The sequence below is a fragment of the Oncorhynchus mykiss genome, chromosome 11 (genome assembly GCF_013265735.2).
Source record: "Oncorhynchus mykiss isolate Arlee chromosome 11, USDA_OmykA_1.1, whole genome shotgun sequence".
NCBI classification, from domain to species: Eukaryota; Metazoa; Chordata; class Actinopteri; order Salmoniformes; family Salmonidae; genus Oncorhynchus; species Oncorhynchus mykiss.
The window spans coordinates 6572345-6587377 of NC_048575.1; the positions used below are offsets into that span (position 1 = coordinate 6572345).

The following is a 15033-nucleotide window of genomic DNA, read 5'->3' on the forward strand; positions in this document are numbered from 1 at the left end:
TCGTCGTGGTGGTGCTATCGTCGTGGTGGTGCTATCGTCGTGGTGGTGCTATCGTCGTGGTGGTGCTATCGTCATGGAGGTGCTATCGTCCTTCAGGGACCCACGGTGTTGTTAATGAGGTGGATGACAGCAGTTAGCCTCCACACACACACACTGGGGGACGCACGGGCACATCACACACACACTTACGCCCACACACACACACACACACTTGCACTGTTTGCAGCCCATGAGACGGGGTCAGTCAGGGCTTTGGTCCCCTGCTATCAGTTAGGAGCTGACAAACACAGACTGACAGTTAGCCTCCGCTGAAGGTCAGAGGAGAACAGAGCACAGTTCAGCCCCCAGCGTATCAGTGCAACACAAGCCTCTCAGATTCAGTAGAACTTGTACCAGTAGGCCCGTATTAAAATAGCAATAGCCTAGTCCTAGTAGGGCTGTGGCGGTCACGACAAACGTTGTCAGCCTGTGATTGTCGGGCCTCATGGTAATCGACCATCAATTAACAAACACATTTATCGTCTCCCTGGCTTCCACACACAGCCTACAAGCCACTGATGCAGACCTTTGGAACATCTACAGTCTAATAAATCCATGTAATATAGTCTACACCATCACAATAAATCCATGTAATATAGCCTACACCTTCACAATAAATCCATGTAATATAGTCTACACCTTCACAATAAATCCATGTAATATAGCCTACACCATCACAATAAATCCATGTAATATAGCCTACACCTTCACAATAAATCCATGTAATATAGCCTACACCTTCACAATAAATCCATGTAATATAGTCTACCTACACCATCACAATAAATCCATGTAATATAGTCTACACCTTCACAATAAATCCATGTAATATAGTCTACACCTTCACAATAAATCCATGTAATATAGTCTACACCTTCACAATAAATCCATGTAATATAGTCTACACCATCACAATAAATCCATGTAATATAGCCTACACCTTCACAATAAATCCATAATTTATTTTAGACGGGTGTAAAGAACATGATATGAAGAAAAATGTATTATATTTCAGAAGAACAGAATACCATGCTCTGAGTTGTCTTTACGTTAGGTCCTGATCTGGCTGTGGGCTACCCTCCATGAGCAGACAAGATTTTGCTTAGAATTCCATGGCATTATTTTATAGTATGAAGAATACAATTGCACAAAGCTGAATAAAATAGAAATATTTTCTCCAAACAGTTTTGAGGGAGTGTGCAAATTCAGCTATTCTGTGTTGAACAGTTACCAAAGAAATAGGTACACCTAAACTCAGCAAAAAATAAACCTCCCTTAAAATCAGGACCAGGTCTTTCAAAGATAATTCGTAAAAATCCAAATCACTTCACAGATCTTCATTGTAAAGGGTTTATTAAACACTGTTTCCCATGCTTGTTCACTGAACCACAAACAATTCATGAACATGCACCTGTGGAACGGTCGTTAAGACACTAACAGCTTACAGACGGTAGGCAATTAAGGTCACAGTTATGAAAACTTAGGACACTAAAGAGGCCTTTCTACTGACTCTGAAAAACACCAAAAGAAAGATGCCCAGAGTCCCTGCTCACCTGCGTGAACGTGCCTTAGGCATGCGCAAGGAGGCATGAGAACTGCAGATGTGGCCAGGGCAAAAAATTGCAATGTCCGTACTGTGAGACTCCTAAGGCAGCGCTACAGGGAGACAGGATGGATGATCGTCCTCGTAGTGGCAGACCACGTGTAACAACACCTGCACAGGATCGTTACATCTGAACATCACACCTGCGGGACAGGTACAGGATGGCAACAACAACTGCCCAAGTTACACCAGGAACGCACAATCCTTCCATCAGTGCTCAGACTGTCCGCAATAGGCTGAGAGAGGTTGGACTGAGGGCTCGTAGGCCTGTTGTAAGATAGGTCCTCACCAGACATCACCGGCAACAACGTGCTTTTCACTGACGAGTCACGGTTTTGTCTCACCAGGGGTGATGGTCGGATTCATATTTATCGTCGAAGGAATGAGTGTTACACCGAGGCCTGTACTCTGGAGCGGGATCGATTTGGAGGTGGAGGGTCCGTCATGGTCTGGGGCGGTGTGTCACAGCATCATCGGACTGAGCTTGTTGTCATTGCAGGCAATCTCAACGCTGTGCGTTACAGGGAAGACATCCTCCTCCCTCATGTGGTACCCTTCCTGCAAGCTCATCCTGACATGACCCTCCAGCATAACAATGCCCCCAGCCATACTGCTCGTTCTGTGCGTGATTTAGTAGGCTATGTAAATGTTGCGCAACATGAGCTCTCATGAAGTGTTTGATTAGATTTTAGATCATATTTACATTGATGTCAGAGTGATTAGAGGGACAATAGAGTGCTGAGTTCCAGGCAGTTAGAAAGTTCAGTAGGCTACTAATAATCAGCAGCAGCATCAGAGCTTGGAGGAGCCGTAATTACCGTGACTAAACAGTCAAATTGAATTTGATTGACTGCCTTCATGACCCGTGACCTCCGGTGTGGCGGTAATACGGTCACCGCAACAGCCCAAAGCACTAGTTCTATATACTTCAAATAAAATATACCAGGGGAAAAAAAACAATCATTGCTGGCATTCAAATGTAGAACGATATAGGCCTGGACTTGGTCCGATTTAAGTGGCAGTGACATATTGATTGATGGCAAACGACACTGGGACCACATCAGCTGCTTGTGGTTTGAAGGGCTTTGCTTTCCTGCCTCTTTTCATTTGACATGTTGCAGGTCCAGGAACAACTGGTCTAAAATTGGGGCCTCTGATTTAATTTCGCATTAACTCGACATCTGCTCCTGAGTGGGAGAGGTGATTCACCACGAGGTCATCGAGGGATATTTCCGGAACGAGTCCGTCAGTCAGTGGACGTCATCACCCCCTTTTCATCCAACAGAAAACAGAAAATGGAGGTGCTATCGTCGTGGAAAATGAACTACATGTTGAACTGGAGTGGGAGTCCCTCTATGAGCCTGTTTACACTTACAAAATAGTCTAAATACAGTGGGGCAAAAAAGTATTTAGTCAGCCACCAATTGTGCAAGTTCTCCCAATTAAAAAGATGAGAAAGGCCTGTAATTTTCATCATAGGTACACTTCAACTATGACAGACAAATGATGATGGAAAAAAAAAATCCAGAAAATTACATTGTAGGATTTTTAATGAATTAATTTGCAAATTATGGTGGAAGATAAGTATTTGTTTAATAACAAAAGTTTATCTCAATACTTTGTTATAAACCCTTTGTTGGCAATGACAGAGGTCAAACGTTTTCTGTACGTCTTCACAAGGTTTTCACACACTGTTGCTGGTATTTTTCACACTATGAGCCTGTTTACACTTACAAAATAGTCTAAATATGTAACGCAAGATCTTTATCTATTCGACATCAAATTTGCAACTTTTCTGTTTACACTGTCCTCTATATCCTGTACATTGATTGGACACAGAAGCAAAGGCTAGAGATCCAGACCAACTAACTCAGAGTTTCCCAAACTCAGTCCTCTGGACCCCAAGGGGGGGGGGGGGGGGGGGGCATGTTTTGTTTTTTGCCCTTGCACTACACAGCTAATTAAAAAATAATCTACTAATCATCAAGACTTGATCAAACAGCTGGTAGTGTCAGGTCAAAAAAAATCACTGATATAACCCAAGTAATTACCACCTGTGTAACCTTGGCTAAACAGTGTCCGGTACTTGAGCCACTAGTACACTTTTATACAGTGGAAGGTTCAATTGTGTTCAGATCAGATTTCCTTGGTGAACCATGGACTGCGTGGTAAAGTGACCCTTGTGTAGATAGCCTGGGTGACTGAACCCTTCTTAGCCACTAAACTGTGGGGGTGGAGTGGGGTGGATGGGGACTGTGTTCGCTATGACAACACACTAAAAGAAAAAGAAACTACTATTAATGTTAATCAGAGAGACTCCGATTTTATGTTTGGTATTGATCCAAATGGATATGGACCCTGATTTAACTTTTCATTGTTCATTTGTTAATTTTTCATGGAAGATTCTTTATCCATAAAATGGTGTGGGCCCGAGAACAAACCCCTCTTCACATTATTTAAGATATAATTTAAATATTATTTAGACATTATCCGGAAATGTAAAAACTATAAAGGAATACGCGCCATTAAAGTTTTTTGACAAATTGAAAATGTTTCTCGATATGTAATACCCCCCCCCCCCCCCCCCCCCCGTCTGTTAGGTTTGTGTACTCTTGTTTGTATATTTCTGTTTTTGTATTCGTTCGTGTTCATAAAATATATATATTTTTAAATAATAATAAAAAAAAAATAAAAAAAAAAAATATATATAACACACTAAATCCTAACGCCATATCACTTCAGCTGTACCTTCTGATTATAATTGCTGGCTATGAGAGTGTAAGCTAATGTGAGTTGTGAGGTTGTGTGCTGCTGGCTTCAAACTCTCTTCAAGAGGCTAAATGACATTAGACAGGCACACAGTGATGCAGCTACTTTAAAAGGTCAAGTGGGTTAAGTGGTTCAGTTGAGCATCAACACTATAGTCAACATGGATTACTGTACAACAACAGTACTCTATTAAAACTAGGGCTGGGAATCTCCCCGTAGAGAGGCCAAACATTTAGTTAAAACAATTTAAAACAATCTATAGGATGAAAAATAGTGTTTTGGAGCAGGTACTGCCGACTAGCGCTAGCTAACACTATCTAGCAACACATTTTTTTTTTAAATATAGATGCTTGGAGTCAAAGTATCGATATAATATCGTCCAAAATAATATTGCGATATTTAAATGTATAATTTTTCCCCCCCATCACAAATTTAAACTGTCCTAGAAAAACAAAGTGTCATTTTTGGTTTTCTAAATAAAGAAAAAAAGTTTAAATAGAATGTTACCATGACGACAAGTTACAAGTATTGAGCAAATAAAACCACGGATGTCTGTTATTTGTCCTTTTCCCAATCGTCTACACAGTGGTCATCTGACTGTCAAGATGACAGTGGTCATCTTTGACAAGCACCACTCCAATATAAAGACAGGCCGGCATTACAAGTACAAAGCCAAAAGGAATTAGCTTTCATCCAAATAATCTGTTTAAATCAGTAAAGGTGAATAGATTTTTTTTGATTTAACTAGACAAGTCCGTTAAGAACAAATTCTTATTTACAATGACGGCCTAGGAACAGTGGGTTAACTGCCTTGTTCAGGGGGTAGAACAACAGATTTGTACCTTGTCAGCTCGGGGATTCGATCTAGTAACCTTTTGGTTACTGGCCCAACACTCTAACCACTAGGCTACCTGCCGTCCCTACACTCTAACCACTAGGCTACCTGCCGTCCCTACACTCTAACCACTAGGCTACCTGCCGTCCCTACACTCTAACCACTAGGCTACCTGCCGTCCCTACACTCTAAACACTAGGCTACCTGCCAAGATGACACCCTGTTAAAGGAGGAGATGAGGTGATGACACCCTGTTAAATGAGGAGATGAGGAGATGAGGAGAGGACACCCTGTTAAATGAGGAGAGGACCTTCTGTTAAATGAGGAGATGAGATGACATCCTGTTAAATGAGGAGACAATGAGATGAGGAGAGGACACCCTGTTGAATGAGCAGATGAGGAGAGGACATCATGTTAAATGAGGAGATGAGATGACATCCTGCTAAATGAGGAGATGAGGAGAGGACATCCTGTTAAATGAGGAGATAGGAGATGAGGAGAGGACACCCTGTTAAATGAGGAGAGGACCTCCTGTTGAATGAGGAGATGAGGAGATGACACCCTGTTAAATGAGGAGATGAGATGACACCCTATTAAATGAGGAGATGAGGAGATGACACCCTGTTAAATGAGGAGATGAGGAGATGACACCCTGTTAAATGAGGAGATGAGGAGATGACATCCTATTAAATGAGGAGACAAGGAGAGGATACCCTGTTAAATGAGGAGAGGACATCCTGTTAAATGAGGAGACAAGGAGAGGACATCCTGTTAAATGAGGAGACAAGGAGAGGACATCCTGTTAAATGAGGAGATTGGAGATGAGGAGATGACACCCTGTTAAATGAGGAGATGAGGAGCTGACACCCTGTTAAAGGGATAGTGTTGGAGTCTGGCAATTGGGATCCTTATTTGCGTGCAGTTTGAAGGAAGTTGAAGGTAATTTCGTGAGCTATTGCTAACTGCACACAGAGACATACAAATCTGACTCTGGGTAAGTAGAAAAACAGAATCTCCTACTATCCCTTTAACATGTAGCTCCCCAAGAAGGAAATGCATCCCTATCAACAAACTGAAAGATCCTGGCTGGCCTCCACTTGTCCAGTCACCTTAGTGCTCAGTTTGTTTCAAGCCATTGGCTCACAGCATGGCCGAGGCCCCTCACACTGGCATAACCTCCTCCTCCCTGTAGAGTTGCCAGGCTTGCACTACAGTAGGCCACAGGACCCGAATGCCTCACACGCAGCACAGCACATAACTCTTTGTGAAATGCGCCATAAAAACTAGAAAGTGTATTGGGGGGGGGGGGGGGGGGGGGGGTTGGCAGTGGCCTTTTGTACAGTCAGAAATAGCACAGCCAGTCAGTCCCCTGTGACATTATTAAATGCCTCGACTAGAATAGGGTATAGCGGATATGAAACTTCAAATCACAGTGCTGTTGTCACAAAACTACCACAAACAGGACCCGATCACCATCACAACGGGATTTAATTTTTTTTTTATTTTTTTTTTACAAATGCCTAACTCAACAATGCTGTAACGTTAGTAGGAGAAAGCTTCAATGCATGACGGAGCGTTAATGAATGAGGGAGCTTTAATGCATGAGGGAGCTTTAAGGAATAATGGAGCTTTAATGCAAGAGGGAGCTTTACTGCATGAGGGAGCTTTACTGCATGAGGGAGCTTTAATGCAAGAAGGAGATTTAAGGAATAATGGAGTTTTAATACAAGAGGGAGCTTTAATGCACGAGGGAGCTTTACTGCACGAGGGAGCTTTACTGCACGAGGGAGCTTTAAGGCATGAGGGAGCTTTAATGAATAATGGAGTTTTAATGAATAATGGAGCTTTGATGCATGAGGGAGCTTTACTGCATGAGGGAGCTTTACTGCATGGGGGAGCTTTAAGGCATGGGGGAGCTTTAAGGCATGAGAGAGCTTTAATTAATAATGGAGCTTTAATGTAAGAGGGAGCTTTACTGCATGAGGGAGCTTTAAGGCATGAGGGAGCTTTAATGAATAATGGAGCTTTAATGTAAAAGGGAGCTTTAATGCATTAGGGAGCTTTAAGGAATAATGGAGCTTTAATGCATGAGGGAGCGTTAATGCATGAGGGAGCTTTAAGACATGAGGGAGCTTTAAGACATGGGGGAGCTTTAAGACATGGGGGAGCTTTAATGCATGAGGGAGCTTTAAGACATGAGGGAGCTTTAATGCAAGAGGGAGCTTTAATGCATGAAGGAGCTTTAATGCATGAGGGAGCTTTAAGGAATAATGGAGCTTTAATGCATGAGGGAGCTTTAATGCATGAGGGAGCTTTAAGGAACAATGGAGCTTTAATGTATGAGGGAGCTTTAATGCACAAGGGAGCTTTAATACATGAGGGAGCTTTAATGCATGAGGGAGCTTTAATGCATAAGGGAGAGCGAGAGGGTCAACGCAGAGTAGCAGTCATGTGAGTGACGAGGGGGAACAGGGACAGGGAGAGAGATAGTCTACCAGCGCGAGTTGACTTGGATGCTATCTTATTGTTATTTATTTATCATGTCATTACATAGATGCTGGATTGGTATAGGGAACATTAGAGTATCATGTAGTATCCTAAACCTATCACTGTTACATTGAACTGGGTGAATGGAATATGAATGACAGTAACCTAAACCTATCACTGTTACATTGAACTGGGTGAATGACACTATCCTAAACCTGTCACTGTTACATTGAACTGGGTGAATGGAATATGAATGACAGTAACCTAAACCTATCACTGTTACATTGAACTGGGTGAATGGAATATGAATGACAGTAACCTAAACCTATCACTGTTACATTGAACTGGGTGAATGGAATATGAATGACAGTAACCTAAACCTATCACTGTTACATTGAACTGGGTGAATGGAATATGAATGACAGTAACCTAAACCTATCACTGTTACATTGAACTGGGTGAATGGAATATGAATGACAGTAACCTAAACCTATCACTGTTACATTGAACTGGGTGAATGGAATATGAATGACAGTAACCTAAACCTATCGCTGTTACATTGAACTGGGTGAATGGAATATGAATGACAGTAACCTAAACCTATCACTGTTACATTGAACTGGGTGAATGGAATATGAATGACAGTAACCTAAACCTGTCACTGTTACATTGAACTGGGTGAATGGAATATGAATGACAGTAACCTAAACCTATCACTGTTACATTGAACTGGGTGAATGGAATATGAATGACAGTAACCTAAACCTATCACCGTTACATTGAACTGGGTGAATGGAATATGAATGACAGTAACCTAAACCTGTCACTGTTACATTGAACTGGGTGAATGGAATATGAATGACAGTATCCTAAACCTATCACTGTTACATTGAACTGGGTGAATATGAATGACAGTAACCTAAACCTGTCACTGTTACATTGAACTGGGTGAATATGAATGACAGTAACCTAAACCTATCGCTGTTACATTGAACTGGGTGAATATGAATGACAGTAACCTAAACCTATCACCGTTACATTGAACTGGGTGAATGGAATATGAATGACAGTAACCTAAACCTATCACTGTTACATTGAACTGGGTGAATGGAATATGAATGACAGTAACCTAAACCTGTCACTGTTACATTGAACTGGGTGAATGGAATATGAATGACAGTAACCTAAACCTATGGATGTTACATTGAACTGGGTGAATATGAATGACAGTAACCTAAACCTATCACTGTTACATTGAACTGGGTGAATGGAATATGAATGACAGTAACCTAAACCTATCACTGTTACATTGAACTGGGTGAATGGAATATGAATGACAGTAACCTAAACCTATCGCTGTTACATTGAACTGGGTGAATGGAATATGAATGACAGTAACCTAAACCTGTCACTGTTACATTGAACTGGGTGAATGGAATATGAATGACAGTAACCTAAACCTATCACCGTTACATTGAACTGGGTGAATGGAATATGAATGACAGTAACCTAAACCTATCACTGTTACATTGAACTGGGTGAATGGAATATGAATGACAGTATCCTAAACCTGTCACCGTTACATTGAACTGGGTGAATGGAATATGAATGACAGTAACCTAAACCTATCACCGTTACATTGAACTGGGTGAATGGAATATGAATGACAGTAACCTAAACCTATCACCGTTACATTGAACTGGGTGAATGGAATATGAATGACAGTAACCTAAACCTATCACCGTTACATTGAACTGGGTGAATGGAATATGAATGACAGTAACCTAAACCTATCGCTGTTACATTGAACTGGGTGAATGGAATATGAATGACAGTAACCTAAACCTATCACCGTTACATTGAACTGGGTGAATGGAATATGAATGACAGTATCCTAAACCTGTCACTGTTACATTGAACTGGGTGAATATGAATGACAGTAACCTAAACCTGTCACCGTTACATTGAACTGGGTGAATGGAATATGAATGACAGTAACCTAAACCTATCACCGTTACATTGAACTGGGTGAATGGAATATGAATGACAGTAACCTAAACCTATGGATGTTACATTGAACTGGGTGAATGGAATATGAATGACAGTAACCTAAACCTATCACCGTTACATTGAACTGGGTGAATGGAATATGAATGACAGTATCCTAAACCTGTCACTGTTACATTGAACTGGGTGAATGGAATATGAATGACAGTAACCTAAACCTGTCACTGTTACATTGAACTGGGTGAATGGAATATGAATGACAGTAACCTAAACCTATGGATGTTACATTGAACTGGGTGAATATGAATGACAGTAACCTAAACCTGTCACTGTTACATTGAACTGGGTGAATGGAATATGAATGACAGTAACCTAAACCTGTCACTGTTACATTGAACTGAGTGAATGGAATATGAATGACAGTAACCTAAACCTATCGCTGTTACATTGAACTGGGTGAATGGAATATGAATGACAGTAACCTAAACCTATCACTGTTACATTGAACTGGGTGAATGGAATATGAATGACAGTAACCTAAACCTATCACTGTTACATTGAACTGGGTGAATGGAATATGAATGACAGTCATCCAATATGCTGTAATGGAAATAAGGCCATGTTCATAATAATTTTTTTTTTTTTTAAATCGTCCTCGCTAATCTTAAATGGCATCGACTGTTACTGGTATGAAGATAAGGCTAAATCTGCTTATCCAATAGAAATCCCCTATCCCACTTGTAGGCGATGTCATGGCGATGTTGGCTAGCTAAACTCATGCCTACAAACACAACCATTAGATTTTCAAAAAAAATGAACAACTAAGGAATAATTTTTTTCACATCTCATTGAGTACGGTTACATGCACACAATAATACGATTATTGTGAATAGTCTGAATAATGTAATAATTTGATTTAAACGTCTACATGCTATGCAAGAAGAAGAACGATTTATCTAATAATCATGTTTACATGGACACATCTGAAATCAGGCTACCTGATGACACTTTGATAGATGCAGGAAATTGCCAATCAAAATAAACATTCTACCACAGCAACCATGTTATTTTTGCGATAACTATTTAATTCTGAGTTCTGACATATAGCGTTTAAATGGGAAAAAACTATTTCTAAAATGCCTTCTTTTCGTTTTTCAGAACTCGCACAAAACAAGGAAGTCCGAAACATGCGCAGATCTAATACTGCTAATAATGCTTTAACTGAGGATTTACAGGCCATAATAATTAAAAAAGATTCCTCAGAAAACCAGGTGTTTTAATTGTCATATGCTTACTTCGATTAGGACCTTACGCCGATTAAGATAAACAGAGTAAGGTGTTTACATGACTAATGCCATATTCGACCGTCTGTCATAATCAGTTTAATAATCAAATGATTAGTGTGCATGTTGACTTCTCGAACCCCAAACCCCTGCCTGGTCTGTTTCGCAAGCGTTCCCGGGAGTCTTGGGATGTTGTGCCTCCGGGTTTAGAAACTCTTGTTGTTTAAATATGCGATTGCCCGGCCAATCCTCATGCACTGTTGCACCTACGGAACTAATCTACTGAGCACTATTGGTGCTCCACCCAAGCAAGGCATTTGATTGATTTGCCGTGCTGTGAGGCGTCACTGATTTACACCGGGTTCCCACCCCTATTTAGCTATTCTTCTGCCATAAACTTCCCCAGGCTGTTTTAAGGAAGCCTGTTTTGCAACGAGGCTAGTCACATCCCTAATAGAGGCTGATATGGCTAAGCTAGAGACCTCTTTAGTGTAGTTTTGCCATATCTAGAGAGAAAGTAAAATATGAAAATAAAAAAAATGCTATTTAAGAATGAGAAGCATAGAAATAACACACATAGTATATAACTACCGCTTCTTAGACTTGCTTTCATGGAGAATGACAGATCTATAGATCACATTTCTATGTGAATTTGGTTTATATATTGCAAAAATGTACATCTTGCATTTTTAAAACCACAAAAAAATACTGTACTTGAGATGGTGTTCCTTCAAACATGGGGAGTGATCCAGCTGTTTGTCCATTTCAACACAGTGAATGGCATGTCTAATAAACTCACAGTAGGCCGTAAATAAAGCCTGGACTCTGTCCTCACATGTAGTGATTTCATTTTTTAATTGCCACATGAGCACAGATCAAAAATACGTTCTTACTGTTTTGAATAAAGTAGGCTATATGAGCCAGAGGAGAATGTTAATCCGTGGTGTTTGTTGTTAATCCTTGGGGATTGTGGGTTAATCCGTGGTGTTTGTTGTTAATCCTTGGGGATTGTGGGTTAATCCGTGGTGCAAAAGAAGTTTAAATCTGCACAAATACTGCATCTTTCCCCATCTGTCAAATGTCAACCGCTGAGAACTAGCCTTTTGTAAAAGATTGGGATAACCTCATCTACATTGTCAAAATGACCCAATGGTATTTTGAAAGTCTCCCAATTCCGAAAAAAAATTGGTGAACAGATTCAAGGGAATAACTTTCCCAGTTGTGTAAATACCCCCCACTCTCCCCAAACACGGGCAGAGTTCTCATGCAAAACCTTTTTTTTTTTGTTGCTTATTACAACAACTTTCTTTCCCTGAGGTTATGTGGCAGATGGATTTATATGCAGGGCAATAGAGCAACTGAAACTCATCCAACATTGTAAAAGCAACACTGCTATTTTGAAAGGAATAAACATGGTGTGTGTTTGTTATCATAGGCCTACTACAATTTCTCTCATACTCTCTCATGAATGAAAAACACGATGCACTTATTAGCCCAGATTTTAGCTTCAGCTCATCTTATCTACTATATGCCAATGTATCTAGGTCAATATTTTTTTGTAGCTGTGTTGTCAAAGGGCAATGCCCATCCATAACTTTCCCTTTCGCCTCTCCCGGCTGTCAAACGCCAGAGCATGAAATGATTTATTGCATACACGTTGGTCTCGCAACCTAGCAGAGACTTTTGGTTTTTAAAACATCAGGAACATTAAGAAGAGATGGATGAATATGGACAAAACTGATTAAACAGCATGATCACTACACAGGTGCACCTTGTGCTGGGGATAATAAAAGGTGCCGTTTTGTCACACAACACAATTGCCATAGTTGTCTCATGTTTTGAGGGGGCGTACAATTGGCATGCTGACTGCAGGAATGTCCAACAGAGCTGTTGCCAACTTTGTTTACGAGAAATTTTGCAATAAACCCAACCCCCCTCACAACCGCAGACCAGGTGTAACCCCGCCAGCCCAGGACCTCCACATCTGGCTTCTTCACCTGCAGGATCGTCTGAGGTGGGGGGGTGCAGGGGGGGGATAATTCTGATTGGCTGGGCCTGGCTCCCCAGTGGGTGGACCTGTACTCCTACATAGGTCCACCCACTGGTGAGCCACAGATTAGGACCAGATTCATCTATTTTCAATCGACTGATTTCCTTCTATCACCTGCAACATCTTTGAAATTGTTGCGTTTATATTTTTGTTCAGTGTAGCTAACCTGTTGTGCCCATGTTGGCTAACTACAGTACCATTCTTTGGCTAAATGGCCAAACTAGCTAGCTAACGTTAGCGAGCTAATAAATAATGATGTCTAATTTATAGTACTCTTTGCCAAATAACTAGTAGCCAACTAGATATAATATACAAACTTCAATAGCTCGCTATCGGCGTCAGAGCACCGGTCCAAAACTCTTGAAAGTTAAGTCAGCTAAACAAACTAACCAACTATTAATCAATGTTACCTGGGCGTTTATTCTGTACGGATTCTGCTGTTTATCCTCTGTGGCAAATTTGATTTTGTCCAGATGCACTAGAAGGGTTTCTCTTTGATGAAAAGGAAACGCTGGATGCAACGAAGCCATAGTAAAAAGCAACGCAAACTGCTCCAAGGGTCCGACTGCTTCCTCTATTGGACGCCCGCAAATATGCTCTGTTCTCCTGAACGTTTTCTCGTCCACACGCGAAGGATGGAACGGGTCCCTGAAGGGAGAAACAGAATAACCGGGATAGTTTTTGTAGAACAAGGAGGGATCCATATGGTTCAATATCTGAAATAGTATTCCCGCACACTCCTTGCTGTCAGATCGCAGAAGAGATAAGCAGACCAGCAGTTTGGAGCGCACCACCGGGTCGATAACATCAGATAAAATGCCCAAATCATTCGGACAGTTCGCCCTGATCTCGACATCCCGTAGAATTGGGTAATCTTTCCGTGCCAAGTCTTCCAGACAGGAGCCCAAAAACCGGAGTTCGAGCGGCTGGCACATATGCAGCAGTCCGCACATTAACTCGATCCGCTTGGCAGGATTTAGATGCAAACCAAACCACTCGAAAACGGTCTCTTTGTCCAATTGAGATGGATATCCTAGGTGTCTGGATGAATCTTCGAGCCTGTCCGAGATCGTGGGAGAGACCGATCTGGGAATATGGAGATCCGGCTGTTCCTCGCCATCTCCTGCCTCCGCGGTTCTCATGGGCAGCTTCGTTTTAAGCATTATCGGCTCGACTGGAAAGGCTTCAAGGCGTAAATGACTGTTAAATATAGCTACATCCTTTGATCGTCTAACTGCTGTGTAATGCAGAATCAACAGAAGCAAATCAATTTTTCAGTAATAGTCAGAGAGACTCTCGGCGACAAGCTTTAGTTTTCATTTCTCCTTCACTGTAGACGGCACTCTGATGACCTGTCAATCATTCATAAACCCCTCCCCTTTCCGTAGAAGCGTACTGGGTCCTGAATTTCAGCTTAGTGGTAGTTTGTTAATTAATAAAAGTTTCATAACAATTTGAGCTTGTCTTTTATTTATCTACAATGTAGGTAGAAGTACAATTTGTAGAGTGGTACATTTTAACATGTGTTTAATGTCGAATCTGTAGGATCTTATGAAATGGAAAGCCTATATTATGTGATGTATGAAATGACAAGCCTATATTATGTGATTTCATAGTATTCATTGCTCAATTTATTGCGGTAGTAGTAATTAAGTTTCATGTATCCCTTCAAAATGCTTAGGCCTAATGCAGAAGTAATAATGATGTGTGTATTACAATATGTGATCTCTTGATTTAGACATCTATGCATGTAAAATACTGTGTTTGTTTAACACTTTACATGATACTGGTCTTATTACTGTTTTAATTATTGTTCCTATGGACCGAGCGAGAGATGAGGATTCCTTTAGACAACACTGACCCCTAGTGGCTCACAAACAACATTGCATAAGTAGTACGTGCATAATACCAAGGCCGTGATATATTTTCACTCCTGTTGGCTAAAGACTACAGTACCCTA

At 41.0% G+C, this 15033-nt stretch overlaps 1 protein-coding gene across 2 annotated transcripts in view; it reads right to left on the bottom strand.

Annotated features, from left to right (window-relative positions):
• The window catches only part of LOC110536539 (zinc finger CCHC domain-containing protein 2), a 76759-nt gene extending 62285 nt beyond the window's left edge, over positions 1-14474 (bottom strand). For both annotated transcript variants that reach the window (XM_036934746.1, XM_036934745.1), the window contains exon 1: positions 13484-14474. In XM_036934746.1, coding sequence (XP_036790641.1) covers positions 13484-14236 — 753 coding nt within the window. In that variant the 5' untranslated portion in view covers positions 14237-14474. The remainder of the gene's footprint in view (positions 1-13483) is intronic.
• Between the last annotated feature and the right edge of the window lie 559 nt (positions 14475-15033).